At 49.0% G+C, this 23,323-nt stretch overlaps 1 protein-coding gene across 1 annotated transcript in view; it reads right to left on the bottom strand.

Annotated features, from left to right (window-relative positions):
• LOC8043986 (low-density lipoprotein receptor-related protein 6) overlaps window positions 1-23,323 on the bottom strand; it is a 64,050-nt gene that overhangs the window by 8,172 nt on the left and 32,555 nt on the right. The window contains exons 11-16 of the mRNA XM_029974315.4: window positions 20,215-20,507; window positions 14,756-14,982; window positions 10,860-11,044; window positions 6,568-6,771; window positions 4,170-4,298; window positions 2,092-2,294 (exon numbers count right to left, since the gene is read on the bottom strand). Coding sequence (XP_029830175.1) covers window positions 2,092-2,294; window positions 4,170-4,298; window positions 6,568-6,771; window positions 10,860-11,044; window positions 14,756-14,982; window positions 20,215-20,507 — 1,241 coding nt within the window. The remainder of the gene's footprint in view (window positions 1-2,091; window positions 2,295-4,169; window positions 4,299-6,567; window positions 6,772-10,859; window positions 11,045-14,755; window positions 14,983-20,214; window positions 20,508-23,323) is intronic.

Genomic DNA, 23,323 nt, shown 5'->3' with positions numbered 1-23,323 from the left:
AATGTGGCCGTGAGCTAGCAGATGACACGACAACTGGGATGACCAAGGTACGTATGTACTGTATTTACTCGCATAATGAATGCACTTTTTTTTCCCAAAAAATTGGCACATATTTGGGGGGTGAGTTTATTACACGGGGAAAAATTTTTGCATTTACACACTTTACACAAATATTGTTTTAGGTGCCAATATGACATGGCACGGTACTGTGGCACGTCTCCACTGACGAAGGTGCACCCATGGCTGGTCGTGGACGTGCCACAGTAACCATGCTCTATAAATTGCAAACTCTTTTAGGGCACTTTTGGCATGCCTTTTGCCAAAGAAAAAGCGCCCTACGAAGCTCACTCAGCTCAAAGTGCCACCAACCATTCTTAGGCCTAACTACTTTCACGATATCACTGTTCGAAAGCGGATCACAGAAGACAGCGTGTTTGTTGACATCAATGCATCCAACGGATGAAGCACGCCCGAGGCTAGGCAATTCCTTGACTCCAGCTTCGCTAGGCGTGCACGCCGCTTGGTTTCATGGTTGATGATTTCCGCAACCATGCAATTCTAACAATTACGAGAGCAGCTTGGCTTGGCTTGACTTGGCCTGGCCGTTTGGCAGCAAAAGATGGACACAGTTCAAGACTCGCGGAACCGAAAATTAACTGTTAGTTCATCATGCAAGAAAAAAAAAAAGAAGTCAAAATACTATTAAAGGGCAACTCCGCTTGATTTCGGAAATTTCGAGATAGTGGGTGATATAAACGTGGAAAGTACTTCAAAACAACCCTAGACCGTTTGTCTCATTAAAAGCAAAATATTTTTCGTGCAATCTTGTTATTTACCACAATCGCAAACCGAAACTGAAACTTCGGCACAGCCGGGCAACATTGTACTCCCAACGTCAGTTGCATACGCACCCACGTGGAATACAAGGGGTCACGTGATCTACTAGCGGTAACCCAAGACAGACGCGGATGCGAGGGGAAGGGCGAGGAGGGAGGAGGGAGGGCGGGCCTAGCCGCGGCGGCGAACAGGCAACGCAAGCAGCAACGAAGCAGGCTATGTAGGCGGCAACCCAGGCGGCTAGTCGGTTGGCACCGGTTGGCAGGTGTGTCAGCGAAACTCATCACCGTACAACTCTCTCTTCCTCTTTTTGTTTCTCTTGTTCTCGTTCTTTTTTTTTTTTTTTTTTTTGTCTGTCTTGCCTACTCATCTTTATTGTAGTAGGCTCGCCTCTTTGCTTGCTCAAACGTGGAGCGCGTCCTGGCGCCACCCGGTAAGCTCTCCCTGGAAAAGAAAATACCCAAAAAAAAACTGCGTATGCAACAGACGTCAGCCACAACGGAAATACAACGTTGGCTGCGCCGCACGTCGCCCGCTAAATTAGCGGATGTTGGTGACTTCGCGCATCTCAGTTTTTGTCTGCCGGTTTAGTGATCTTTTAGGCGGTATTACGTTATAATATTTGACATTCGGTCTCTCTAGATGACACTAAAGAGAGTCGCAGTGTTTGGTAACAACCGAGAATGAAGCGGAGTTTCCCTTTAATGCTTGTCGTGGGGGGTGCGTTCATTATGGGAGTAAATACAGTGTGCGCTTCCGAGCGATTTGGGAGATGTACAACAGCACACTTGCGGTAAACCGCGCCTCATGTTGTCGCACATGTCGCACCCCCGTAAGAGCGAGAAAAAGTGGATGTAACAAGCAAACGAACAGAGCGAAAGAGCTGTGGCGCGAAGTGAGCTGCGGGCCCCATGAAACCAGTTCAGTCCAAACGAAAGACGGCCGCATGCATTTAAAAATTTCGCGATACTTTGAAACTAACCAATACAAACTGCACGGTCCCACTACGCTTACCGTAAAATACCCGGCGAGCGCCCACCCAAAGCTTTTGAGATTATCGCAAAAAATTTTACTTATAAATGTACTGTGCATATTTTCTCAAATCTTACAAATTTGGGAATGAGCACTTAGTATGGAATGGCCAGATGCATGGTATTCTAAGGTAGTCACCAACACTGACGTTATGTGGCCCCCTTTTCACCGACGTCTTTCCGAGCAAGAACGACGCACTCCGAGAGTGGACGGGACACCCACCCCGGTTCCGTTGTCGTGGCTCCTGCGGATGGTGCGTGCCTTGCCGTCCACCCAGTAGACAAAGTTGGAGACAAAGTCGTACTCCAGGGCCCGGATGTTCTTGAGCCCGTGGATGGGAAGCACCACGTCCGGGGAGTCCTCCACATCCACCTCGATGCGGTTGATCACCGTTTTCTGGCTGAACAGCAGGAAGCTCGACGGGCCTGCAGCCGCCCAAGAGGATTGGTACTTATGTAAAATACAGGGTGGCACAAGCTAACCTTCTGCCGTAAAACGAACCGGAAAAACCGGTGCCTGCACGTGGGAAGTTTAAACTTTCACCAAATAGGCGTTGAAAATGCCAGTTTTATCGTGTGAAATTTCAAGGCGTAGTTCTCGTCCTGTAAAAATAATTAGAGCGACAAACTTGCCAAAGTCGACGTCGGGCATGTTCGCAGACGGCAGTGTTAGCAACGCCAGAGAATTCTGGCGCCCTCTTTCGATAAGTGCAGCGAGCAGACAACAGAGTGCGTCATCTGCTTGCCGCTCCCATCGGAAGATGGCATCACGAGTTCATAGAGTCTCTAACTCGGTTGTCTGCAAACGTGCCCGACAATGACTTTGGCAAGTTTGTTGCTTACATTGGTTTACAGGACAATTTTACATTCTTACAGCGGAACTGTTAAGAGCTAGTTTCCCCATTATTGTGTCTGGGTGCAAACAAAGGTCGACACAAAACTCTGGAAGCCGGTTGTCTGGTTGCCGCCGTCACTCATAGATGGCGGCAACCTTTCCGCTCTGGTTTTCACCAGAGTGGAAAGAAGAGAGCGTCGTTTTGACGTTGGTTGTAACGACTGTTTGTGTTGCTGTTTCTGTCCCTAGCAAGCATGCAACTTCTAGCAAGCCTACCCCAGTGACAACTTCAAAATATATTCGGGAACCCCCTGTTTCACTGCACCGTGAGGACCGTTATACACGACAACTAGAATGGGGCATCTAGGAAGGAAATGATCATGAACCGTCGCAAGATTTATTCTGTCAAGTAAACCAAAGAGAATTCCACGTGGTGAACTGTAAACCCCTAGAAAGCAGAAAGCTCTTTTTCTTTTAATACCGGAGTGGCAAAATTACATTCGTCTCTGTTAAGATGCGTTTTTATTGACACAAACACGTACTAGGAACCAGATGCACTCCCCCGTTAAAATTCGGCGTGTTATGTAGTGTTATGTCATTCAGCGTGTAATGTTACGTTATCTCGTAGTACAAATAGGTTGCATGCCGATCAATCTATCTATGAGAAACTGAGCAAATAAACTATTTTAAGCAGTCACTGCTATTACTCTGCCCCACTAAAACATAACAGTGCTACCTCCAGCTCTCTTCAGCATAGCTGATTAAAGGCTCGTTTAGACTTGCAGATAAGCGGGTAAATACGTGCGAAATTTGACGCCACACGACAAAATCGGCTTGCCGCCAGCCAAATATTCTGCCCTGAGAGCAATCGGTCCGGGACTAATTTGTTCTCGCGTGGAGAAAGTTGCAGTGCTGCCGCAGCCAATCGGAACGTAAGGAGGAAATGGCGTTCGCTGACATCACATATTGGCCAGGTCGCCCGAGTTATCAAAGTTGCCGCCAGAGTTGTTGGAGACTCTAACTTGTGCAAATGGTGCCATTTCGCTGGTATCGTGGTGTTGGCAGAAGCACTTGTCGAGTTAAAAGAATGATTCAACCCACTTCGAAAAGAGAAATCTGCACAACAAAGACAATGCCCACAAAGACGATCTGCAGAATAAAACTGGTGTGAGCGGAACATACACGCGTTGTCTCCAGTTTTTCATTGTTTCATAATTGCGTTGTCTCGGCACTCTGAGCAGCTCCTGATTTCATACCGCGGAGCCAGCGTAGCAGTGAAGTGTTGACTGCACAAGGGAGCCTGCGAGAACAGTTTTTCCCACACCGCACAGGTCAGCGGCTGTCTTCTCCGATATCCGCGAGAGTGGCAACAAATGTGAACAGCACCGTGTACCTACGCCAAGCAAATTCGGTCGGCGGTGCGAGAGTTTTTTGCAAGTGTGAAATTGAGGCCAAGCCAGACTTACGCAGGCAAGTCTTGTTGTTGGGCCCGAGCGGCTGGTGGGTGGGACAGGCACATTGGTATCCCCTGGGCCCGGGGACACCGAGGCAGAGATGAGAGCAGCCGCCATTGTACAAGGCACACTGGTTCCACCCTGAAAAAATGCAGAAGTCGCCCAAAACACTGAGTCATCTTCACCCCTTTTTACAGTGAAGCTGTTAAGGGCTAGTTCCCCCACTATCGTGTCCGCAGACAAGCGGCGTGTCGACACAAACCTTGAGCCAGTTCACCGTCGCCCTACGTCATGGTCTCACCTACCAATTGTGTGTGTCCTGTGTCCAGTGACGTCGAGATCGCTCTAGCGCTGTTATCAGTTGCCCTTTAAACTCACGGTGAATCGGCCGCGTGCGTTTGCTCGTTCAGAGAAAGAGCGGGAGCACGAGGAGCGGGCGACGTGCGTAGCACTGTGAATGACCACGCAAACGCCGCAAAGCCACTATCGCCTCGAGTTCCACTGCATCGAGTGGTTCCGCATCTCTCGCGAAAGGAGAGCAGATCGCTCGCCTGGAATGTCGGCGACAACAGAAGCGGCGATGTGACCGGCGCCGGTGGGCCAACGCCACGTACGACGATCGTGCCACAAAAGCCAAGAGCTAGCCCGAGGCCCTGCGACGACAAGACGCCATGCCGGCTGAACAGTTTTTACAAACACCTCAATCCCACCACAGTACAGCTTTGCTGGTCTTCCATCTTCACCAGAGTGGAAAGGCTGAAAGTTTTTTTTATTGATCAATCGATACCTCTTTCTCTCCATCGATACCTCTTTCTCTCCATCACAGAAGTTCTACATATAAAGCCAATCTTTCAGTAAACAGACTTTACCTCTACTCAAGAGGCATATTTATTTATTTATTTAATTTATGGGGTGCCCCTAAACAGCCCATAGGCCTACAGAAGAGTGCACCTTCTGCCAAAAATATGGTTTCTAACGAAAAAAAAAGAAAAAAAGTTGGTGTTGCACAAAATATGCTGCGAGAAAAGTGGTGCGCAAAAAGAATTAAACAACAAACATTGAATACAGAACATAAAAAAAAGTATGATCTGTCATTGTAAAAAAAAAAAAGAGAGAAATGCACACAAGATGACTGACTAAACAACATCAAATGTGCTAAGAAAATAAAATAAGTAATTCACTTAAAGAAGTTTGGGCAGTAATCGCATACTATAATTTTCACGCATAAAAATATCTACCTAAGACGAGCTTTCCACTTTCAATCCATTAAAATTAGATTGAATGCGTTCAAAAGGTCACATGCACTTTGGCTGTGATCAACTGAATATGCGATGGGAGCAAGGAGTCCTATTTGGTACAGCGATACCAAGACTACAGTATGGAAAGAACCCCCACCCAAAATTAAGAGATAAATGGTGAAAACCATGCAAGGGGGGGGGGGGGGGGGGGGGGGGGGAAAGGCTATGTTTACGGATGTTACAGCAAAACTTTTATCAAAAATTAATGATAATTTCTGGCACCGGTCACAAACCATTTGACGCGGAAACTGAAACCGCAGATCGTGGACACCGTAAATTCGCACTTCACGATGCGATGAACCCGCGGGAATTCACTGCGAACTCCTGTGTCCCGGGAAAGGATACCGCAGGTTGTAGACGCAGCAGATTCGCCTTTCACGGTGCGAAGGACCCGCAGAAACCCTTCTAGAACTCGCATCTCACGGGAACGAATAGTCCAAATCACGGACGCAGTAGTAGATTCAAGTTTTATGGTACAATAAGCATGCGGGAACCAGCTACAAACTTGCCTGTCACGAGAATCAATATCGCACAAGCAGATCGCAGAAAACAAAGTTGAGGACACCTAAGCACTTCTTACGAGTTGTGAATGCAAAAGCATGAATGTCGTTCTTCCGCTCCCTTAGTTCGTCTGCCGTGTAGTGGCATGGACGGCCACGTTTCGCTACTGTCGAGGTTCTCAGCGCCATGTTCCTCGGTGCCGAGAGAAGCAGAAGTGGCAGCCAGTCCCCCACAGCCTCCGGCAACGCTCGACACAAAAGCGGCGGCCGAGCGCGCGCTCTCGTGAAGCGGCCGCCAATGGCTATCTAGGAGCCGTTTCGCTCGGCCATTGGGAGAATGGCCATTTGTTTCGCGTTTTTTTTTGCGATTACAGATGCCACTGGCTCCGCTCCATGGGATAGTTAATGCTTTTGCCCTAAAAATGCACACATGTTGCATTGTTGCATAAGGCACACTGACAAAAGTTAAAAAAGAAAAAAGCACTACCTTTGCAACGTAAAATACAGTGGACATTTATATGACTACCTTTCAGACCTCCAGCACATTTTGGGGCGACACATAAAACTTTCTAACACCAAAAAAAAAAAAAAATGTGCCGGCGTCACACGCACCAGCCTGCCGTGATGTGTGGAAGACCAGAATGTCGTCGCTGTACTTGAGCTGGCCGAGCAGACGCGTGCGGTTGGAGCCGCTGCTCTTGTCTGCCCGTTCGATGCTCTTGGTCGCCAGGTCCGTCCAGTAGATGTACTCCTGGTACTGTGTCAACCCATAGGGCCTCAGTGCTTCCGAGTGCACCACGACACGCCGCCCGTCCCCTGCAACCGAAGCAACGTGCGACATCATTGCCATGCCTCGGCAGATTTGCTCACGAACTTGCTCAATCAAACTCATCTCAGACTCGCAGTGCGATTGTGAATGACACTCAATGACACGATTAACGTTACTCATCAATTACATAACATCACACTGTGAACTTAACTATCGATTGCTCACCTAACATCACCAATCTTAACACTACATTGTGAGCAGGGTTGGGCAGTATCGCGATACAAATGTATCGCGATAGTATTTCAGATATACATTTCGTATCTGTATTTCTGTATCGCGATACATTTTTTTCAACAGTATCTGTATTCCTGTATCAAAATACATTTTGAATGCTCCTTTGTATTGCAATACAATCAGGGTGAAACGTATTTCGTTACATTTCTTGAGAAATTCTCTTTTTTGAGGGCACCAGGGCCAAGGAGGTGCTGGGGAATTGTTACCATGCCTGACCAAGGTTCCTTCCGATTCTCCAAACTATTTTCCTATGCGTCCTCTTTTCCCTTCTGAGAAGTTTTGCGTAGTCGGGGACTCGAACTAGGTGGCGTGCCAGGAGTGGAGTCAGAGCATCTTCTGCCGCAGGTCCTTAGGTAGGAATTTCTTGAGTTATTATTTGCTGACATCCAATGCCCGCTGCTAACTGTCTCTCTTGCCTTAGCGCACGCAGTACACCCGGCCGGCAAAGCTGAGTCACAGTCCGTTGCAGCAAGAGCCGGGCGGTGGTTGACTTGAAAGAGTAGGATGACTCACGCAGTGAAGTTCAACACATATTCGAATGCAGCTGCGCTCGTAATATTGCACTGCTCAAGGCTACGTCATCAGCCGACCTGAAAGTAACCCGCTTCTCTGGTGATCCGAAACCCAGGAAGGAAGTCAGACGTGGCCTCACTGTGCCGACCCAGACTTCATACACCTGCAACTCGTCTCGAGCTCGCTGTTTCTCGGAGAGCTCGCACTTGTGCCGGCAATATCAGGTCGCAGTCCGCGACGTCTCTATTTGGAGTATGTAAGTCAGAACTTGTGGAGTGCAATCCATGCGTCGGTGGCAGGGGGTCGACAGGAAAGACTTTTACAACAGGGATGCCACCATATCGTTTTTTAACCGTAAGAAAAGATAAGACAGGTGTTCCAGGATGCTTCAGGTAGTCCACTATTCTCGAAAAATCCAAATGACACTGCATGCACGATCTTCAACGAGGTAACCTACGACGAAAGTATGTATTGCCCTTTCATAGAGCAGCGTGCTAAAGTTTCATGTTCCTGGTCACACCTACAGATAAAGAATGCCAGTTTATTCCACCGTGACGTCATGTGATAAATGCTGACAGGAGCGTCCTTAGTGAACAGGGACGTGGTGATTTTGGATTACATATAATTTATTTAGAAATCGGTCTTTTCGCACTGTTCGAGGCGGGGTTTAGGCCACACGTCCGGTAGCTTCCTGGCTCGAGACGACGACCATTCCCCGAAGTGAAGAACCCAGGGGTTCAGTGGAGGTGGGAGACTTGGTAACGTAACGAACGGTTTAATTACATGGTAGCGATACAGTCGTCAAATCCGAGAGAACAACGGAGCAGCCTCGCGCTCCGCCTTATATAGGGTCCGTTTCTCCCTCACTCCCCGCCAGGGCAGCAGGTGCGATGCAGCAACCCGCCGTCAAGTGCGATGCAGCAAAGTCCGCTGGCCCAGTGCGACGTAGCCAAAGTTCTCCGCAGTTAGGCCATGCCTCTCTCCCTTTTCCGAGCGCACCAACCACCACGCACACACACACGTCCCGCTAATGTCACGGGCGCGTTGAGACTTGTTGCCGCAGGCCCCGTCACGCAGGCGACGGTCCCGGACTCGTCGGGACTCGTTTCGCGCAGGCCCCGACAAGCGGGCGACGGTCCCGACAAGCAGGCGACGGTCCCGGACTCGTCTTGACTCGTATCCGCAGCGTTGAAACTCGGAAGAAGGTCGCCGAAGGTTCCATTCTTAACAGCACCCCTCATTAGACAGACAGGATGTCAGGGAAGGGACCGCAGTCAGTCCTTGATGGAACGTTTTTTCAAGCCCATTGAAGACTCCTCGTCGTCCGAAATCACTACCTTCAAGGCAAAGTGCCAAGCCTACGGTAAAATAATTTCAGATAAAAAAACTTCCACCTCCAACTTCAAGGCTCATCTCATTTGGCATCTCAAAATAATTTCAAAAATGTATTGCAGTATCAGTATTTCTGTATTTGTATTTCTGCCCTCCCAAAAATGTATTCCTGTATTTGTAATTCCAAATACTTTTTGCCTCTATTTAAAATGTATTTCCGATACGTATCGCGATACACTTTTACAGATATATCTCAGTACAGTATAGACCACTTACAACGTAACCGCTTATAGTGCAGGACCGGGTATAACGCGGTTTTTTTAAACCACCGGTTCGCCTCCCATAGAACTCCATGTAATTACATACCGCTTAAAATGCAGGCGCGCGAAGGGAAATACCGGTTATAGTGCGGTTTCTGGCACAGCCCGCCGACCGCGCCGACGACCGGAGCAGCGAGCACGCTTCCCTGTGCGACACTAGATAACTGCGCTGACGGCGCGAGCCGCAAGCGTTGCGCAAGCGGCACTCGCGGGGCAAGGAGGTTGTTCGAAGAAGTGGGAGAAGCGAAGAGAGAGGTTTCAGTTGCCCTAGCGACGGAGGGACGCACGCACGTTTCGTTCACGTGCGTGCGTCCCTCCGCTGCGTTAGAAACCAACAACCGCAACGACAGACCAATCGCAGGTCGAGGAGAAGTGTTCGCGCGCGTTGCATGCATGCCGGTCGCGGGCCGGCTGCTGGTTGTGATCAACGTTGTGATCGTCGTCGTAGACGGCGTTCATCTCATCGTTCCGCATAAAAGCGCTATCCTTGACTGAATTTTCGTTGTGTGTCGCTATGATAACCCAGCACGTACCAGAAGGGAAGATCCACCTACTCGAGCGGCGATGTCGTGGCGGCGCTCTCAAGACGGCAGAAACGCCCGTGTCGTCGTGTTTGTTTACTTCGACTACAGTGGTGATTTCTAAGCATTTGTGTCCTCGAACATCGCCCGGATTTCTTATTTGGCGCATTTCATGCGTGTGCTCAAGTTCAAGGTATTACTGGCGCATACCGTATGAAGGATGCGAATTTTCACGCGTTTTCATCTCCGGAGAAAAGTGATTAGGGTTAGCAATCCTGAACGCTCGCAACGTCCGTCCGCAACCCGCGACGCCGCTAAAAGGCTGCGCCAGGCAAAAGCCGCTCATTTCTTTCAAAATGTGTGACACACTTGAGAGAGAAGTGTACTAGTCTGGTGAAATAAAGACTTTCCTCAAACTAAGCTTTATTTTTCATCTAACATAAAGTAAATTCTTTTACAAAGGTATAGTTGTCTTATGGCATGTATTTTGGCCTGAAAAATTGATGTTTCGGTTATAACGCGGTACCGCTTATAGTGCGGATTTTCGCGACTCCCGCGACATACGTTATATGCGGTCTACACTGTATCAGTATTTTAGCTACTATTTTCAGGTATCGCTGTATTTGTATTTCCAAATACATTTTTGAGTATTTCTGCCCAACCCTGATTGTGAGTTACTTATCGGTCACTCACTTAACATCACTTATCAACCAGTTAACATTACTTGAACGTAGAGTCACTTGTTAATCACTCACTCAGCATTGCTTAACATCGCACCGTGAACTTGTCAGAGTTCATCTGATGTAAGGTGATTTTGTGATTTCAGAATAAGTGGTGATACGATGGCATTAATTTTTTTGACACGACTGCACTGCACAATGTGATAAGAGACAAGATTATAACACGGCTGAACCGCACGATGTGGCAGGCAGTATGTTTCCGTCGCGGCCAAACTTCGTGAAGCGAAGGACCACTGCTTTCAGACATCGGTGTCCTCTGCAGAGTGAATGCAAATTAATTTCAATGGGCCTGAGGTCTACCGATGCAATGGTTCCTAAGTGCCACCAGCTTCTCTAAACAGCAACACCGGATGGACCGTCAAATATCCGGATCAACCCTGCGAGTCGAGTTATGCGAAGAAAAAACACGGGGTACCGGACATGTCGCTCGACTCGATGAGGTTGGAGTCGCTGGCGGTCCAGTAGAGACGCCGGTCCACATGGTCGATGGTCAGGCTGTTGGCCCGGGCGATCTTGGTGATGAGCCGCACCCTCTGGCTCCCGTCCAGGGCGGCACGCTCGATCCTCGGTGTTTTGCCCCAGTCGCTCCAGTACATGAACCTGCGGCAGGTTAGACAAGGCTTGCAAGGCGCCTCCCAAATGCTCGCTTCGTCCCCGGCTTTCAAAAGAGAAGCCACTGGATGCTGCCACTTGAGAAAGGCTTGGAACGTTTGGTTTTCGGCGACCGTTGAGAGGCTATAAATTCCCCGCTTGTTACCCAAAAATTACCAGCGACCTTTGTCTCCAAAGTGCTGTAACGCACGTGGGATCATTTAAGTTTGTTTACGAGACGTTAATTAAACAGCTGTTTCGGGCAGTGAAAAGGAACGTAGTGCGTATTAAGGGGGGACACGGGCTCCAATTCCCGATTTTTTTTTAAAAAGTGCATTTTTCAAATTTGTTATATCTGATTTCAGAAACTAATAATGCACCCTTCCATAAAATTTCATGCCCGTACGTCGAGTATTTAAGCAGATATAAAAGATTTTCGACAGGTCGGCGACGCGCCTCCTATCCCCGAGTCGTTCCGTCGCGCGATCGGTTGACTATATTCGCCATTTTCAAATGCCGACCGCTCCGCGCCCATTTGGCCTACCGCGATGTTGATACCCTCGTTGGAAGCGTCGTTTCTTCGGGCTTTTATGACGATAGTAAACTTCGTTCGAGAGTAAGCATGAACAAAGCCAGAGCCCTCTAGTTGTCGGCTATAATTGGCTTAAAAACGAAACTCAAGCCTGGATTGGTCCGTGACACCCCACGTGATCCGCTCGCCCGAATTGTTGTTTTGTCTCGTTGCTTCGGCCGAACGTTCGCTTCTTTTGCTTGCTCGTTATATATTTCTCACAGTTTTATCGTTTTATCTACGGTCTCGTCGCCGCGATGCCGGCCGTTAAACGGCATTCCCTCCAAGCCTTTGGAGCTCGCCGCCGTTCTGTGAAACCAAGAGGCTCGTCAGGTGGACGCGTACGATGCGCTAACCCTAACGGAACCACGTCGGACGCGTCAGCTGCTTCGCTCCCGAGCGCGTCACCATCTCCCGGTTCGTCGCTTCAGGACCTGACCTCTGAACAACCAGCCGACGTTTCTTCGTCTCTTCCTGAAGATTATGAGGTTGTGGAGGAGCTCACGGCGATAGAGCGCAAGATCTCGCTACTGCAAGAGAGCGATCCCGCTGCGGATCCCACGGACGCTCCCGCTGCTCCCGACGGTGCCCCAACCGAAGGTTATCGTCTGGTTGCTTTATCTGCCATCGAGACACTGGTGTCCGCTCTTCTGTGCCCAGTGTGCCGTGGATCAGACCTTCAGCTAAGCGAGAGTGGCAAGGGAGTTCAGGCGCAATTCGTCGTCGTCTGCCCAGACTGCGGGGACGTCGCTCGGACGCCGCACTCGTCGACCATCGGACACTCGCGGCAGAATGAATTGGCAGCACGGATTTCTCTTGCGTCTCGTGAATGTGGAATCGGATACACGAAGCTTACGAACTTTTTTGCCGGTATCAATGCTCCTTCGCCCATGCATCTCCGATCTTATGAAGATCTGGGAGAAAAGGTCCACGACGCCTCAGTGAGAGCAGCCAGCAACGTAATGAGCAAGGCAGCAGAAGCTGTACGAGAAACACGCGAGTCAGATAGCGGCGATTTGATGGACGTTTGTGTGACATACGATGGCACTTGGCATAAGCGTGGGCACACTTCACACTTTGGTGTTGGAGTTGCCATCGAGCTTGAGACTGGACTAGTTTTGGACTATTCTGTCCAGAGCAATTATTGCCATGGATGTAGCCTTGGACCTGCGCAGGGATCTGACAGCCATGAAGACTGGGCCGAAAATCACAGGGCAGTATGCCAGAAGAATTTTGCTGGGTCTGCAAATGCGATGGAGCTGCAAGCAGCAGACGAGATCTTCCGTCGGTCCGTCCAACTCCACAACCTGCAGTATGTGACAGTGCTGTGCGACGGGGACAGTAAAGCCTTCAACCATGTTGCGGGACTTGATCTTTACGACAAGGGCATGAGGAAAGAAGACTGTGTGAACCACGTCGCCAAAAGAATGTATGCTGGCATGGAGGCCCTAAAGAAAACAAAAAAAGGTCTCGGTGGAAGGGGCAAACTAACGAACCTTGTCATGAAGAAATTGACCAGCTACTATGCATCTGCACTGAAGACCAGTGCCCCAGACGTGCCAGCCATGCAGAAGGCAGTGTTTGCCAGCCTCCTCCACAGCTACTCCACCGATGAAGAGCCCCGGCATCAGGCCTGCCCTCATGGAGAACATTCCTGGTGTCACTTCAATCGCCAGAAAGCGCTGGAGGCAGCAGGAGAGCCGACGAAGCCACAGCCACACCGCCCTGCCTTCTCCAGAGACATCGCAAAGGAGTTGGTGCCCCTCTACAATAGACTCTCAAGGCGGGACCTACTCGAGAGGTGTGCTAGGATGGGAACGCAGAACAACAACGAGTCGTTCAATGCTCTGGTGTGGAGGCGGTGTCCCAAGACGGATTTCGCCTCTCGAAGAACTGTGGAAACTGCCGTGGCTCTTGCCGTCCTGGAATTCAACCTGGGCCCCAAGGGCTTTGAGAGGGCCCTTCATGAAATGGGAATCGAACCCGGAAGCCACCAGGTTCAGCACGCTGACAAGGCCCTCCAAGCCAAGGTCTCTAAGGCGAAGCAGAAGGCCCTCAACTCTTCGAAAGTGGCCCATAAGCAAAGGAAGCTGGCAGCAATCGCCAAGGCACAGAGGGACCAGGCAGCCGAAGGGGAGACCTACTCTGCCGGCGCCTTTTAGTGGACACAGACTGGGCCAAACTAATAAAGTAAAGGTGCTCAATGTTTGAATGCGTTTTTCTCAGTTTCACTTTTTTGCTGCAAACTTTGTAGCAAGGAATCTATCGTTTGATGGTAAACATATCCAGGTGCCTCGTTCAAAGTGTTTCTGAACTGAAATTTACTGGGGAATTGGGCTATCTACTTCATTTTGTTTTAAGCTGAAGTCATCACTGAGAAAAAGTGACATTTTGGCAAAATGGCATTCAAAGAAAGTGCATATCATTTTTGGAGACGGAATTTCTCTCCGAAATATTTACATTTTAATCATACAAATTAGATAGCCCAAAGCCACATACCCTCTACTTCATATCCAAGCAATAAAAACTGTGGTTTAACATTTCATTTTCATACGATAGATTTCCTAAGGAAAGGTGCCACAGCCTCATACACAAATATGTAACTTTTTACATAATTCTCCTATAGAAGTCAAAGTTTGCACAGTGTCCCTGCATCTGCTCATAAATGCACTCTCCAAATTTCGTTAAAATCGGACGAGGAGTTCAAAAGTTAATAATTATGCCAGTGTCTCCCCTTAAATTCCCCGCCAAATATAGCGGGAAAATTGATGATACATGACATCGTGGTTTCACGTGACGTGACGACAGTGATGTTGCATCACGTGACCCGACATCACCTAATGTCGGGTCATTAACATTACGGTACCACGCGACACCACAACTCAACATTGTATCGTGTGACGTGGCGCGGTCACATGGCCCAACGTCACAATGTCAGGTCGTGGCGTCGTGTGAAGCACGCGACGCTAATCTCCGCAATATTTTTAGCTAGAAAACGGGGAAGACGGACAGATTTCTTTAAGCAGGGAATTTCCGTTTTAAAAGAATTCGCCACTTTAAGATGCACGAGCAGCGGGGAAAGCCGCCGGCGCTCGTTTTCTCAGTGGCCTTCCACGGTGCTTCGCTCCTGCCAGTGCAGCGGTCCTCACTTGTGGCTCGGGTCCAGTGCGAGAGAGCGGGGGTCATCGAGTCCCTTCCAGAGCAGCACCCGTCGGCTGGAGCCATCCAGGCGGGACACCTCGAGCCTCTTGAGTCCCATGTCGACCCAGTACAGGTTGTGGGCGACCCAGTCCACCGCCATGCCCTCCGGGTAGTCAAGGCCAAACTCTACCAGAGTCTGCGGCTGGCTGCCATTCAGGAAGGCCCTGCTGATGCGCTGCACGAGGCCGACCCGTACGTGAGATCAAGCTACGGACGCGAGCACATGCAAGTGCACCCTCTGCACAAAATAAATCGAGACCCTTAGAGTCGACGGAACAGCCTTGGGATCCTCTTGAGAAGCTGCAGAGGACTCCCAAACTTGCACCCAGATATCTCGCACTCCCCCATTTCAGGGCACTTCTAGCAGGCTTGGAAATTTTGAGAAGGAAAACACAAGACACAAGAGGTCAAAACAAGCTGCTAGATAGCAATAACTTTTCAAATGTTCGTTGTTGCTACAGTCTCTTCATTTCACCGAAACGCTGTGGCACTGACAGTAGTGCTAATGCAGAGCAGACTTTTCGTTATTTCGGTGCTGAGATGCATATGTAAACCAGCCTTTATAATGAAAAAGTGTTAAAAGCTGGTAAGCATGTAAATATCTGTCTTTGTCCCTCGGCATTTCAGGCTCTCATTCTCGTAACTGTTTGCCAAGAACCCTGTAACGCAATATTGAAAGATTGACAATTTTTTTAAGACACACAACCACATGCTTGCCTCTGTTATAAAACATTTTTTTCAAACTCTTTTTCTTGGTAAAAACTAAACTAGCTTGACATGCCTCTGCCCCTAGTGAGTGAAGTAACAAAAAATCTTCAGGCCAACTTACAAAGTCCCAGGCTGCTTGCAAACACCAAAAAGAGAACATGAATGCCAACATCTAAAGACAAAAAAACAGTGTGCCAACCCCTTGCATGTAAGTCCCAACCCTCTGGCAAAATCAAGAATCAGATTCCAGAAGTTCCTTACTAACACCAGCACCCTAACAGATGCCACCAAGAGTCACTTTTCTAAGAAGCAAAAACACCACTAAATTTTTTAATATTGTCATAAAAATCCCCCAGATGCTAAGAGGGGAGCAGGCACCAGATTCCGCTTTTTCCTGGTATCATAAACACAGAGTTACTTAGAAAGATTTTTGGTGTTTGGTTTCTCACAATGTATACACTCTTCCAGTTCACAGAAAAACATGACAGGAATTCAAGGCCCATTCACAAAGTAACATATGTTTACATTACAGGGGCTTACTTCGAGGTGCAACTGCGAGTTGCCACAGTAACCGAGCGCTGCTTCGCTTGGTTACCATGGTAACTCGCAGTGGTATCTCAACGTAAGCCCCGACAACATGCTCAAGCGCTACGGTGAGAATGTGCTTCCAGGATACCTCTCAACACCAGCTGCTACAAACAAGTCCGCATGTAATCCTAGTAACTACACGCTGCATCACGAGGTTATCGTGGTAACTTCCAGCTGCACCACCATGCGAATCCCAGCAACATTTTCAAATGCTACTGTCAGAGTGATGGGATGCCTCGTCGAACGCATTCAATGTAGAGGACAGAACACATAGTGTGACCGACCCCAGCTCACGCCTCGTTCACACTTGTGGAAAACTCTCGCGCCGTCAACTGAATTCAATCGGCAAAAAAAATACGGCGCCGTTCACATTTGTTGCCGCCCGCACCGTCCACATTGCTGACAGCCCCTGGCTCGTGCGGTGTTCAAAAAACTTCTCTCGCAAACTTCTTCTTGTGACCAGCACTTCGCTGCTACGCGATATAAAACACAGCATTTCTCGTTATAACAAAATCGATTTTTTTTTAATTATCACTTTTATCAAAGTCTGATGAGGCCCCAACCAAAATGCATACATTTTGAACCGGATTATTCTAAGTGTATTGGCGGCCGACCAAGCTTATTACGAAGCCTGAGGTGCCGAAAGCATGCAAGCCTACACGGGAGCGCCATGGAGACCTTTCTTTTCCCTCCTCTTTCTCCCCCGAGGCAAACGGCAAACTGGGAAAACAACAAAGAAGTAAACAAAACCAAAGGGTTACAGAGGGCCGAGCGCCGCTTTCGATGCCGATGCGCAGACGCGGGCAGGTAGCAGGGGGAGCAGCGTCAAAGTTCCGACGTTAGACACGATGCCCGCAGCCGACGCTGCCAGACTCCTGTCGAAATCGGGTCAAGGGAGCGGTGGAGCCCAGAGGAGATCATCCCTTCAGGAGCCCCCCATGCATGCACTTGCACGGGCACGCCTGCAGCGTACCACATGCTACAAGCACGCATGCGTCGTATGGGAGTGAGAGTGTTTACCGAAAGTTACTTAGATCTGCGAGGTTAAAAAAAGAGGCCGGCCGATACCTGAAATCGCCAAAGATTTTGACATTCCGGCATCGCCTGTTCGACACTGTCCCCTGTTTTACAGAACAAGCAAGGCACACATACTGGACAGGTTCGAGAAGTTTCTCACGCAAGAAAAAGTGCAACCGCTACCTGAAGATGAAAGATAGCCAACTGCTTTGGGCACGTTGGATTTTCCCTAGCGAGCATGCCTTCCGAGCCGGCGCATGATTCTTAAAGTCGCAACGGTCGCTAGAGAAGTGTGTGAAAACATGTCGGCCAAGCCACCGAGGATAACTCGTTTTTTCACACTTGTCAATGCAGACATTCCTGTTGTTGCTCCATAGACCTTGCGTGCGGCCAGAGTACAGTGTAGACCGCATATAACGTATGTCGCGGAAGTCGCGAAAATCCGCACTATAAGCGGTACCGCGTTATAACCAAAACATCAATTTTTCAGGCCAAAATACATGCCATGAGACAACCTACCTTTGTAAAAGAATTTATTTTATGTTAGATGAAAAATAAAGCTTAGTTTGAGAAAAGTCTTTATTTCACCAGACTAGTACACATCTCTCTCAAGTGTGTCACACATTTTGAAAGAAATAAGCGGCTTTTGCCTGGCGCAGCCTTTTAACGGCGTCGCGGGTTGCGGACGGACGTTGCGAGCGTTCAGGATTGCTAACCCTAATCACTTTTCTCCGGAGATGAAAACGCGTGAAAATTCGCATCCTTCATACGGTACGCGCCAGAAAAATACCTTGAACTCGAGCACAGGCATGAAATGCTCCAAATAAGAAATCCGGGCGATGTTCGAAAACACAAATGCTTAGGAAGCACCACTTTAGCCGAAGTAAACAAACACGACGACACGGGCGTTTCTGCCGTCTTGAGAGCGCCGCCACATCGCCGCACGAGCAGGTGGATCTTCCCTTCTAGTACGTGCTGGGTTATCATAGCGACACACAACGAAAATTCACTGTCAAGGATAGCGTTTTTACGCGGAATGATGAGATGAACGCCACAACCGACGCCATGTTTGCGGACAGAAGCCGCCGCCGGCCCGCGATTGGCATGCAACGCGCGCGAACACTTCTCGACCTGCGATTGGTCTGTCGTTTCGGTTGTTTGTTTCCAACGCAGCGGAGGGACGCACGCACATGAACGACACGTGCGTGCGTCCTTTTGTCGCTATGGCAAATGAAGCCTCTCTCTTCGCTTCTCCGAGCAACCTCCTTGCCCCGCGAGTGCCGTTTGCGGCTCGCGCCGTTATCTCGTTATCTAGTGTCGCACAGGGAAGCGTGCTCGCTGCTCCGGTCGTCGGCGCGGTCGGCGGGCTGTGCCAGAAACCGCACTATAACCGGTATTTCCCGTCGCGCGCCTGCATTTTAAGCGGTATGTAATTACATGGAGTTCTATGGGAGGCGAACCGGTGGTTTAAAAAAACCGCGTTATACCCGGTCCTGCACTATAAGCGGTTACGTTGTAAGTGGTCTATACTGTAAACACTAAGCGACGTGGGAAAGCCACTTCAGGAAACGCCGACGAATGCGGCGACACAAAACATCCTACGGCTGCTTCTAAAAAAAAGTGGAGTGCAGCAGTGGTGACAGTGTTCTTGCGATGCCTGGAGCAGTTTGAGGAGAACTATAGCCCGGATGAAATTATCGGCAAACTCCACTTAATTATTCTTTTGACTCGGTGAAGCTGCCGCTTTTGTTCATAACCAAGGTTTGTTTGATTATATATGCGGTCAGAGTGTTCCTCAGTGTTCCCGTCCACGTGGAAGGCTGCTGGTGCTGTTTTCCTGGCTCTATCGCTTTTATCGAATTACCGGTTATAACAAATTTTTTTGTTGTCCCACTGACTTTGTTATAACGAGGGATTACTGCAGCTAACAGCCCACAGTCAAATTGAATACACGGCAATATGAGAATATAATAATAAAAAGCTCGAGGTACACCTATGCATTTCTACTAGTTGTGAATGCGAAAGCATGGAAGCCGCTCGTCCGCTCCCTCTGTCGTCTGCTGCGTACTTTTCGTCGCTGGTCAGCGCGCGTGCTCCCCTGGGCATGCTGACCTTGGACCCCTTGGACGCTCCGTGTTAACGGCATGCTGACGGACACAGCAGCGCCGTGGGGTGAGCGGTCGTGGAAACTGACAAGTTTCCATGACCTTCGAACGCGTGCACGCTTCGGGATCTTGGAGACTATGGCGCAGCTGCCAATGGGAGCCCCGTCGACGCACGCCAGCCAATGGAACCGAAGGCGAATCACTCCTATTGGGATCGCGGAAACTAGGTGCCGTTTTCGCGCTTCAAACTGATGAATGTCAGCTCGCTCCATAAGACAGTTAATGCTTTTGGATTAAAATACCAAGCAAGCGGAGACAATGTGCGTATTTACTGCACATGCCAATTTATTCCACAGATTACCTTTTGTGGGTGCTGTCTCTGTTGTTCAAACGCCCACTGTCTAAGAGAGTATTTCTGCCAACATAACGACATTAGCGAGCTGGCGCCATTTACACAACTTGGGAGCTCCCACATCTCCGGCAGCGACCCCGACAATTCGGACGACTCGGCTAGTATGCGACGTCGGCAGATGCCACTTCCTCCTTGCGTTCCAACTGGCTGCGGTGGCACAGAAACTTCTTCCACGCGGGAAAAAAGTGGACCCGGTCCAATTGCTCTCGCAGCCCAATACTCTTGGCAGCTTGTTCAGATTGATCAGATTTTGCCGCTCGGGGTCAAAGTCTCCAACGATCCGCAAGTGTGAATGAGCCAATAGGTGAAAACGGTCAGTTTCTTTGCCGCGCATTATCGGGCTCGTTTCAGCAAGTAAGATCACCATCTTCATTGGTACCGTCGAATCTCGTTCTAACACATATCAACCCCAGGTGCCACAAATGTGACCACGAGAAGTGTAACTCACGGTAAGGTTCGCATCTTGGCGTATGATCCAGCAACGTAATCAAAAGCCACCGTGAGATTGGCCCCTTGGGATGCCACTCAACACAAAATGCCACAGGCAATACCGCGAATAAAATGATGCCGCCCCCACCTTGAGCCCGGTGTCGGTCCAGTAGATGCGTCCGTCCGAGACGTCGTAGTCCAGGGCAGCGGCCTCCATGACCCCAGAGAGGGGCACATGGTCCTTGCGCCTTGACTGGAGGGAGATGCGCCAGATGTCCTCCCGCTGGACGTACAGCAGGAAGGCCTCGGTGGCCGTGCACGTCTGAAGGTCCTCCCGCAGCTCCAGTCCTGTGGGGCAGGCGCAGGCCGGGGCCTCCCCGTTGGGACGGTTCAGGCACAAGTGGCTGCAGCCCCCGTTGGACACCGCACACGGGTTCGTGCCTGCCAAAGCATGCAACGTTGATGGTGAGAGTCGGGGACGCCCAGCACCGTCGCTTACCCACGAGACCCAAATCTCCGTTGGTACCAACGTTCTAAAGGCTCCTTCACAAACTTTTGCCTGCTTAGGACCAAGTTCTTGCCATCTCTTACAATGACAGAGTGCACACTGGTGCCATCCATCAGGTGATCCTGGGACTGCATTTTACTGAGCAAAGGTTATGCGCCATTTGCGTGATCAAATATACATACTACCGTATTTACTCAAGTAATAGCCGCACTGTTTATGAAGAAAACCTGAGGGTTCGCTTTTCCGCGGAGCATGCGGCTTGCCAATCACCGCGATCGGCAGCATGATTCCAGCTGTTTACAGGACAAAGATAATGTCTTCGCGCGAAGATACCATCTGTGAAGATTGCATTTGTATGGGGAATCCTGTTCTCGACCTAGTTATTCGATACGTTATTTATGCGCAACGCGATGATTCACTGTGTTTGTGTTCTGCGGGAAAGCAGACGCAGGGGCCTTGTTCATAAATAGTGTGGCTATTACTTGAGTAAATACAATACCTATGAGAAAGGTCTGACCTGATGTGAGCCCTTTCCAAAAAATTTTCCAGCCAAAAAAAAAAAACGAAACAAAAAAACAAGTGATGCGCAAAAAAAAGAATTGAGCAGTCCCGCGTTAATTTGAGGTACAGTCACACCAATAGCTGCGACAAACACATTACGGTGAAGTCGTTGGGCATCGTGTGCACGCGATCTTGGGGGCGTGAACAAAAGCGTTCAGAACAAAATAGGTATCCGACCCTTTTGTTCCGAACGCTTGCTTCTTTTTACAGCGAAGCTGTCTATGGCTAGTTTCTGCCAGATCACCCCGGGCTTAGACCGAGCGTAGACCAACAATATTGTACAGTTAATTCTGCAGACGTCGGCGCCGCACGTGCACGCTTTCCCCGTATAAAAGAATCGTAAGTAAATAACCCAAATAAAGCATTGACGAACACGCGTGCAAGACGCCATTAGTTTTCGGCTTTTGCTTTAGAACAGTTACTGCTGCAGACGCCGGCGCCGCACGCGCGCGCCTTCCCTACGCAATGCGTTTCTCTCCCCCGACATTGCGCAATGCCGCGCGCTTTTCGCAGTGATGTGATTGGCTTAAGCTGTTTTAAGCACCTTTCGGAGCAGCCAAAACAGTGTTTTGGAGCAGCAAAGGTGGCCTTTGGAGCAGCCATAACAGTGTTTTGGAGCAGAAAACATGACTTTTGAAGCAGCCAAAACAGTGTTTCGGAGCAGCAAAAAGTGACTTTTGGAGCAAATTTTCTTAGAATAATAAAGATATTTGTCTTAAAGGAGCGGTGCAACGATATTCAATTGGAATGTTTTTCACTTTACACGAGCTTACTGGCACTAGTGGGACTCAAGGGTACTCGCACGCTACGCCACTGGCCAAGAAACTCTTCTGTTGCGGTGTAATTTCAAGGACAAAAGCGCTCAATTTCATTCAATCTCTCCTTTGCGAAATTTGATGACGTAACGTGGGGATCGCAGTACTCCCCAATGACGATATCTTAATGCAGTTCATAGGTTGGACCCGAGCATTGCGTGAGCACTCGATTTGGGCTCGTGATAATTAGTAGATAATTACCCACCAGAGCGTCAGCTTTGCTGGACTGCCCTCTTCACAGGGTGGAAGGGCTCTAAATTCTTTTTCGTTTCGGAGCGAGTTTTGTCGTGTAACTTCCGCTTTGTTTGTTGTGGACTTGACACCGACGGTGACCACCACCTGCTGCTCTATGCTCCTATCGCGCGTGAAATGCCCGAGCTGCTGCAGCTTTCCATTTTTCTTTTCTTTTTCCCATAAGCGCCGCAACAATCGTCATGATTGATGTAGTTCTTTGCTGGGTGATTTGTATCTTTGTATTGTCTGCTAACTTGTTTGTTTAATTCGCCGTTGTTTGCAACTCTTCCCTATTTCTTTGTATTTTCGTCCCATCTTTCCTGCAAAGTTCGGAAAGCGTTTGCACGGTCATTTTTCTCGTTACTTTTTGTTTTTGTTAAGCTGCAGCAGCTGGTGCGCTTACCCTGGTAATCTTAACATGTTGTTTGCACACGTTTCAATGATCACCTATTCAGACAAGAAATTGTGACAACGCAGTTTGTAATGGATCAACAATAACCTCTTATGATGTAGTTCGAGTAGCTGAACACCTTTTTTCTGCTTCTGAGGTGCGCTTCAAATGCGTGTGATCTCCTGAGTGGTGTTTGAGACCACAAAATAAACTACCGTATTTTCCGGACTATAGTCCACAACCGGTGTATAGTCCGCGGAGGCAAATTTGGGGTCAAAAATGAAAGTTTCTGCTTAGATAGTCCGCACCCAGTGCATAGTCCGCATATGGTGCTTAGTAGACTCGAAATTCTTCTCATACGCGGCACACCTGACATATGTATGTTTTCTTAGCTCACAAAAAAGCCTATAATATACATAAATTATCAATAACATACTCTTTTATTCACAAAATCCGTCCCGTCTCGTCATAATCAACGATATTGAAAAACATAATTCCTGTATAGTCCGCACACGTAGATAGTCCGCACAGCCAGAAATTTCAACTTTTAAACATGTATAGTCCGCGGACTATAGCCCGGAAAAATAGGGTAATCTATCTTTGTTTCTGCGTGCACTGTTATTTGACTGTCGTTGCAGTTGCAGTCAATGGATCCCACTTTGCAAGCAGACTGACCATGTCGAACTGTTTCAGCTGTTGGGGTGACTAAATGGGGCTCGCAAAGCTCGAGGACGTCGTGGAGCCTATA

This window comes from Ixodes scapularis, unplaced genomic scaffold (assembly GCF_016920785.2).
Source record: "Ixodes scapularis isolate PalLabHiFi unplaced genomic scaffold, ASM1692078v2 PGA_scaffold7__128_contigs__length_106722199, whole genome shotgun sequence".
In the NCBI taxonomy this organism is placed as follows: domain Eukaryota; kingdom Metazoa; phylum Arthropoda; class Arachnida; order Ixodida; family Ixodidae; genus Ixodes; species Ixodes scapularis.
This window is presented reverse-complemented; position numbering and strand designations above follow the sequence as displayed.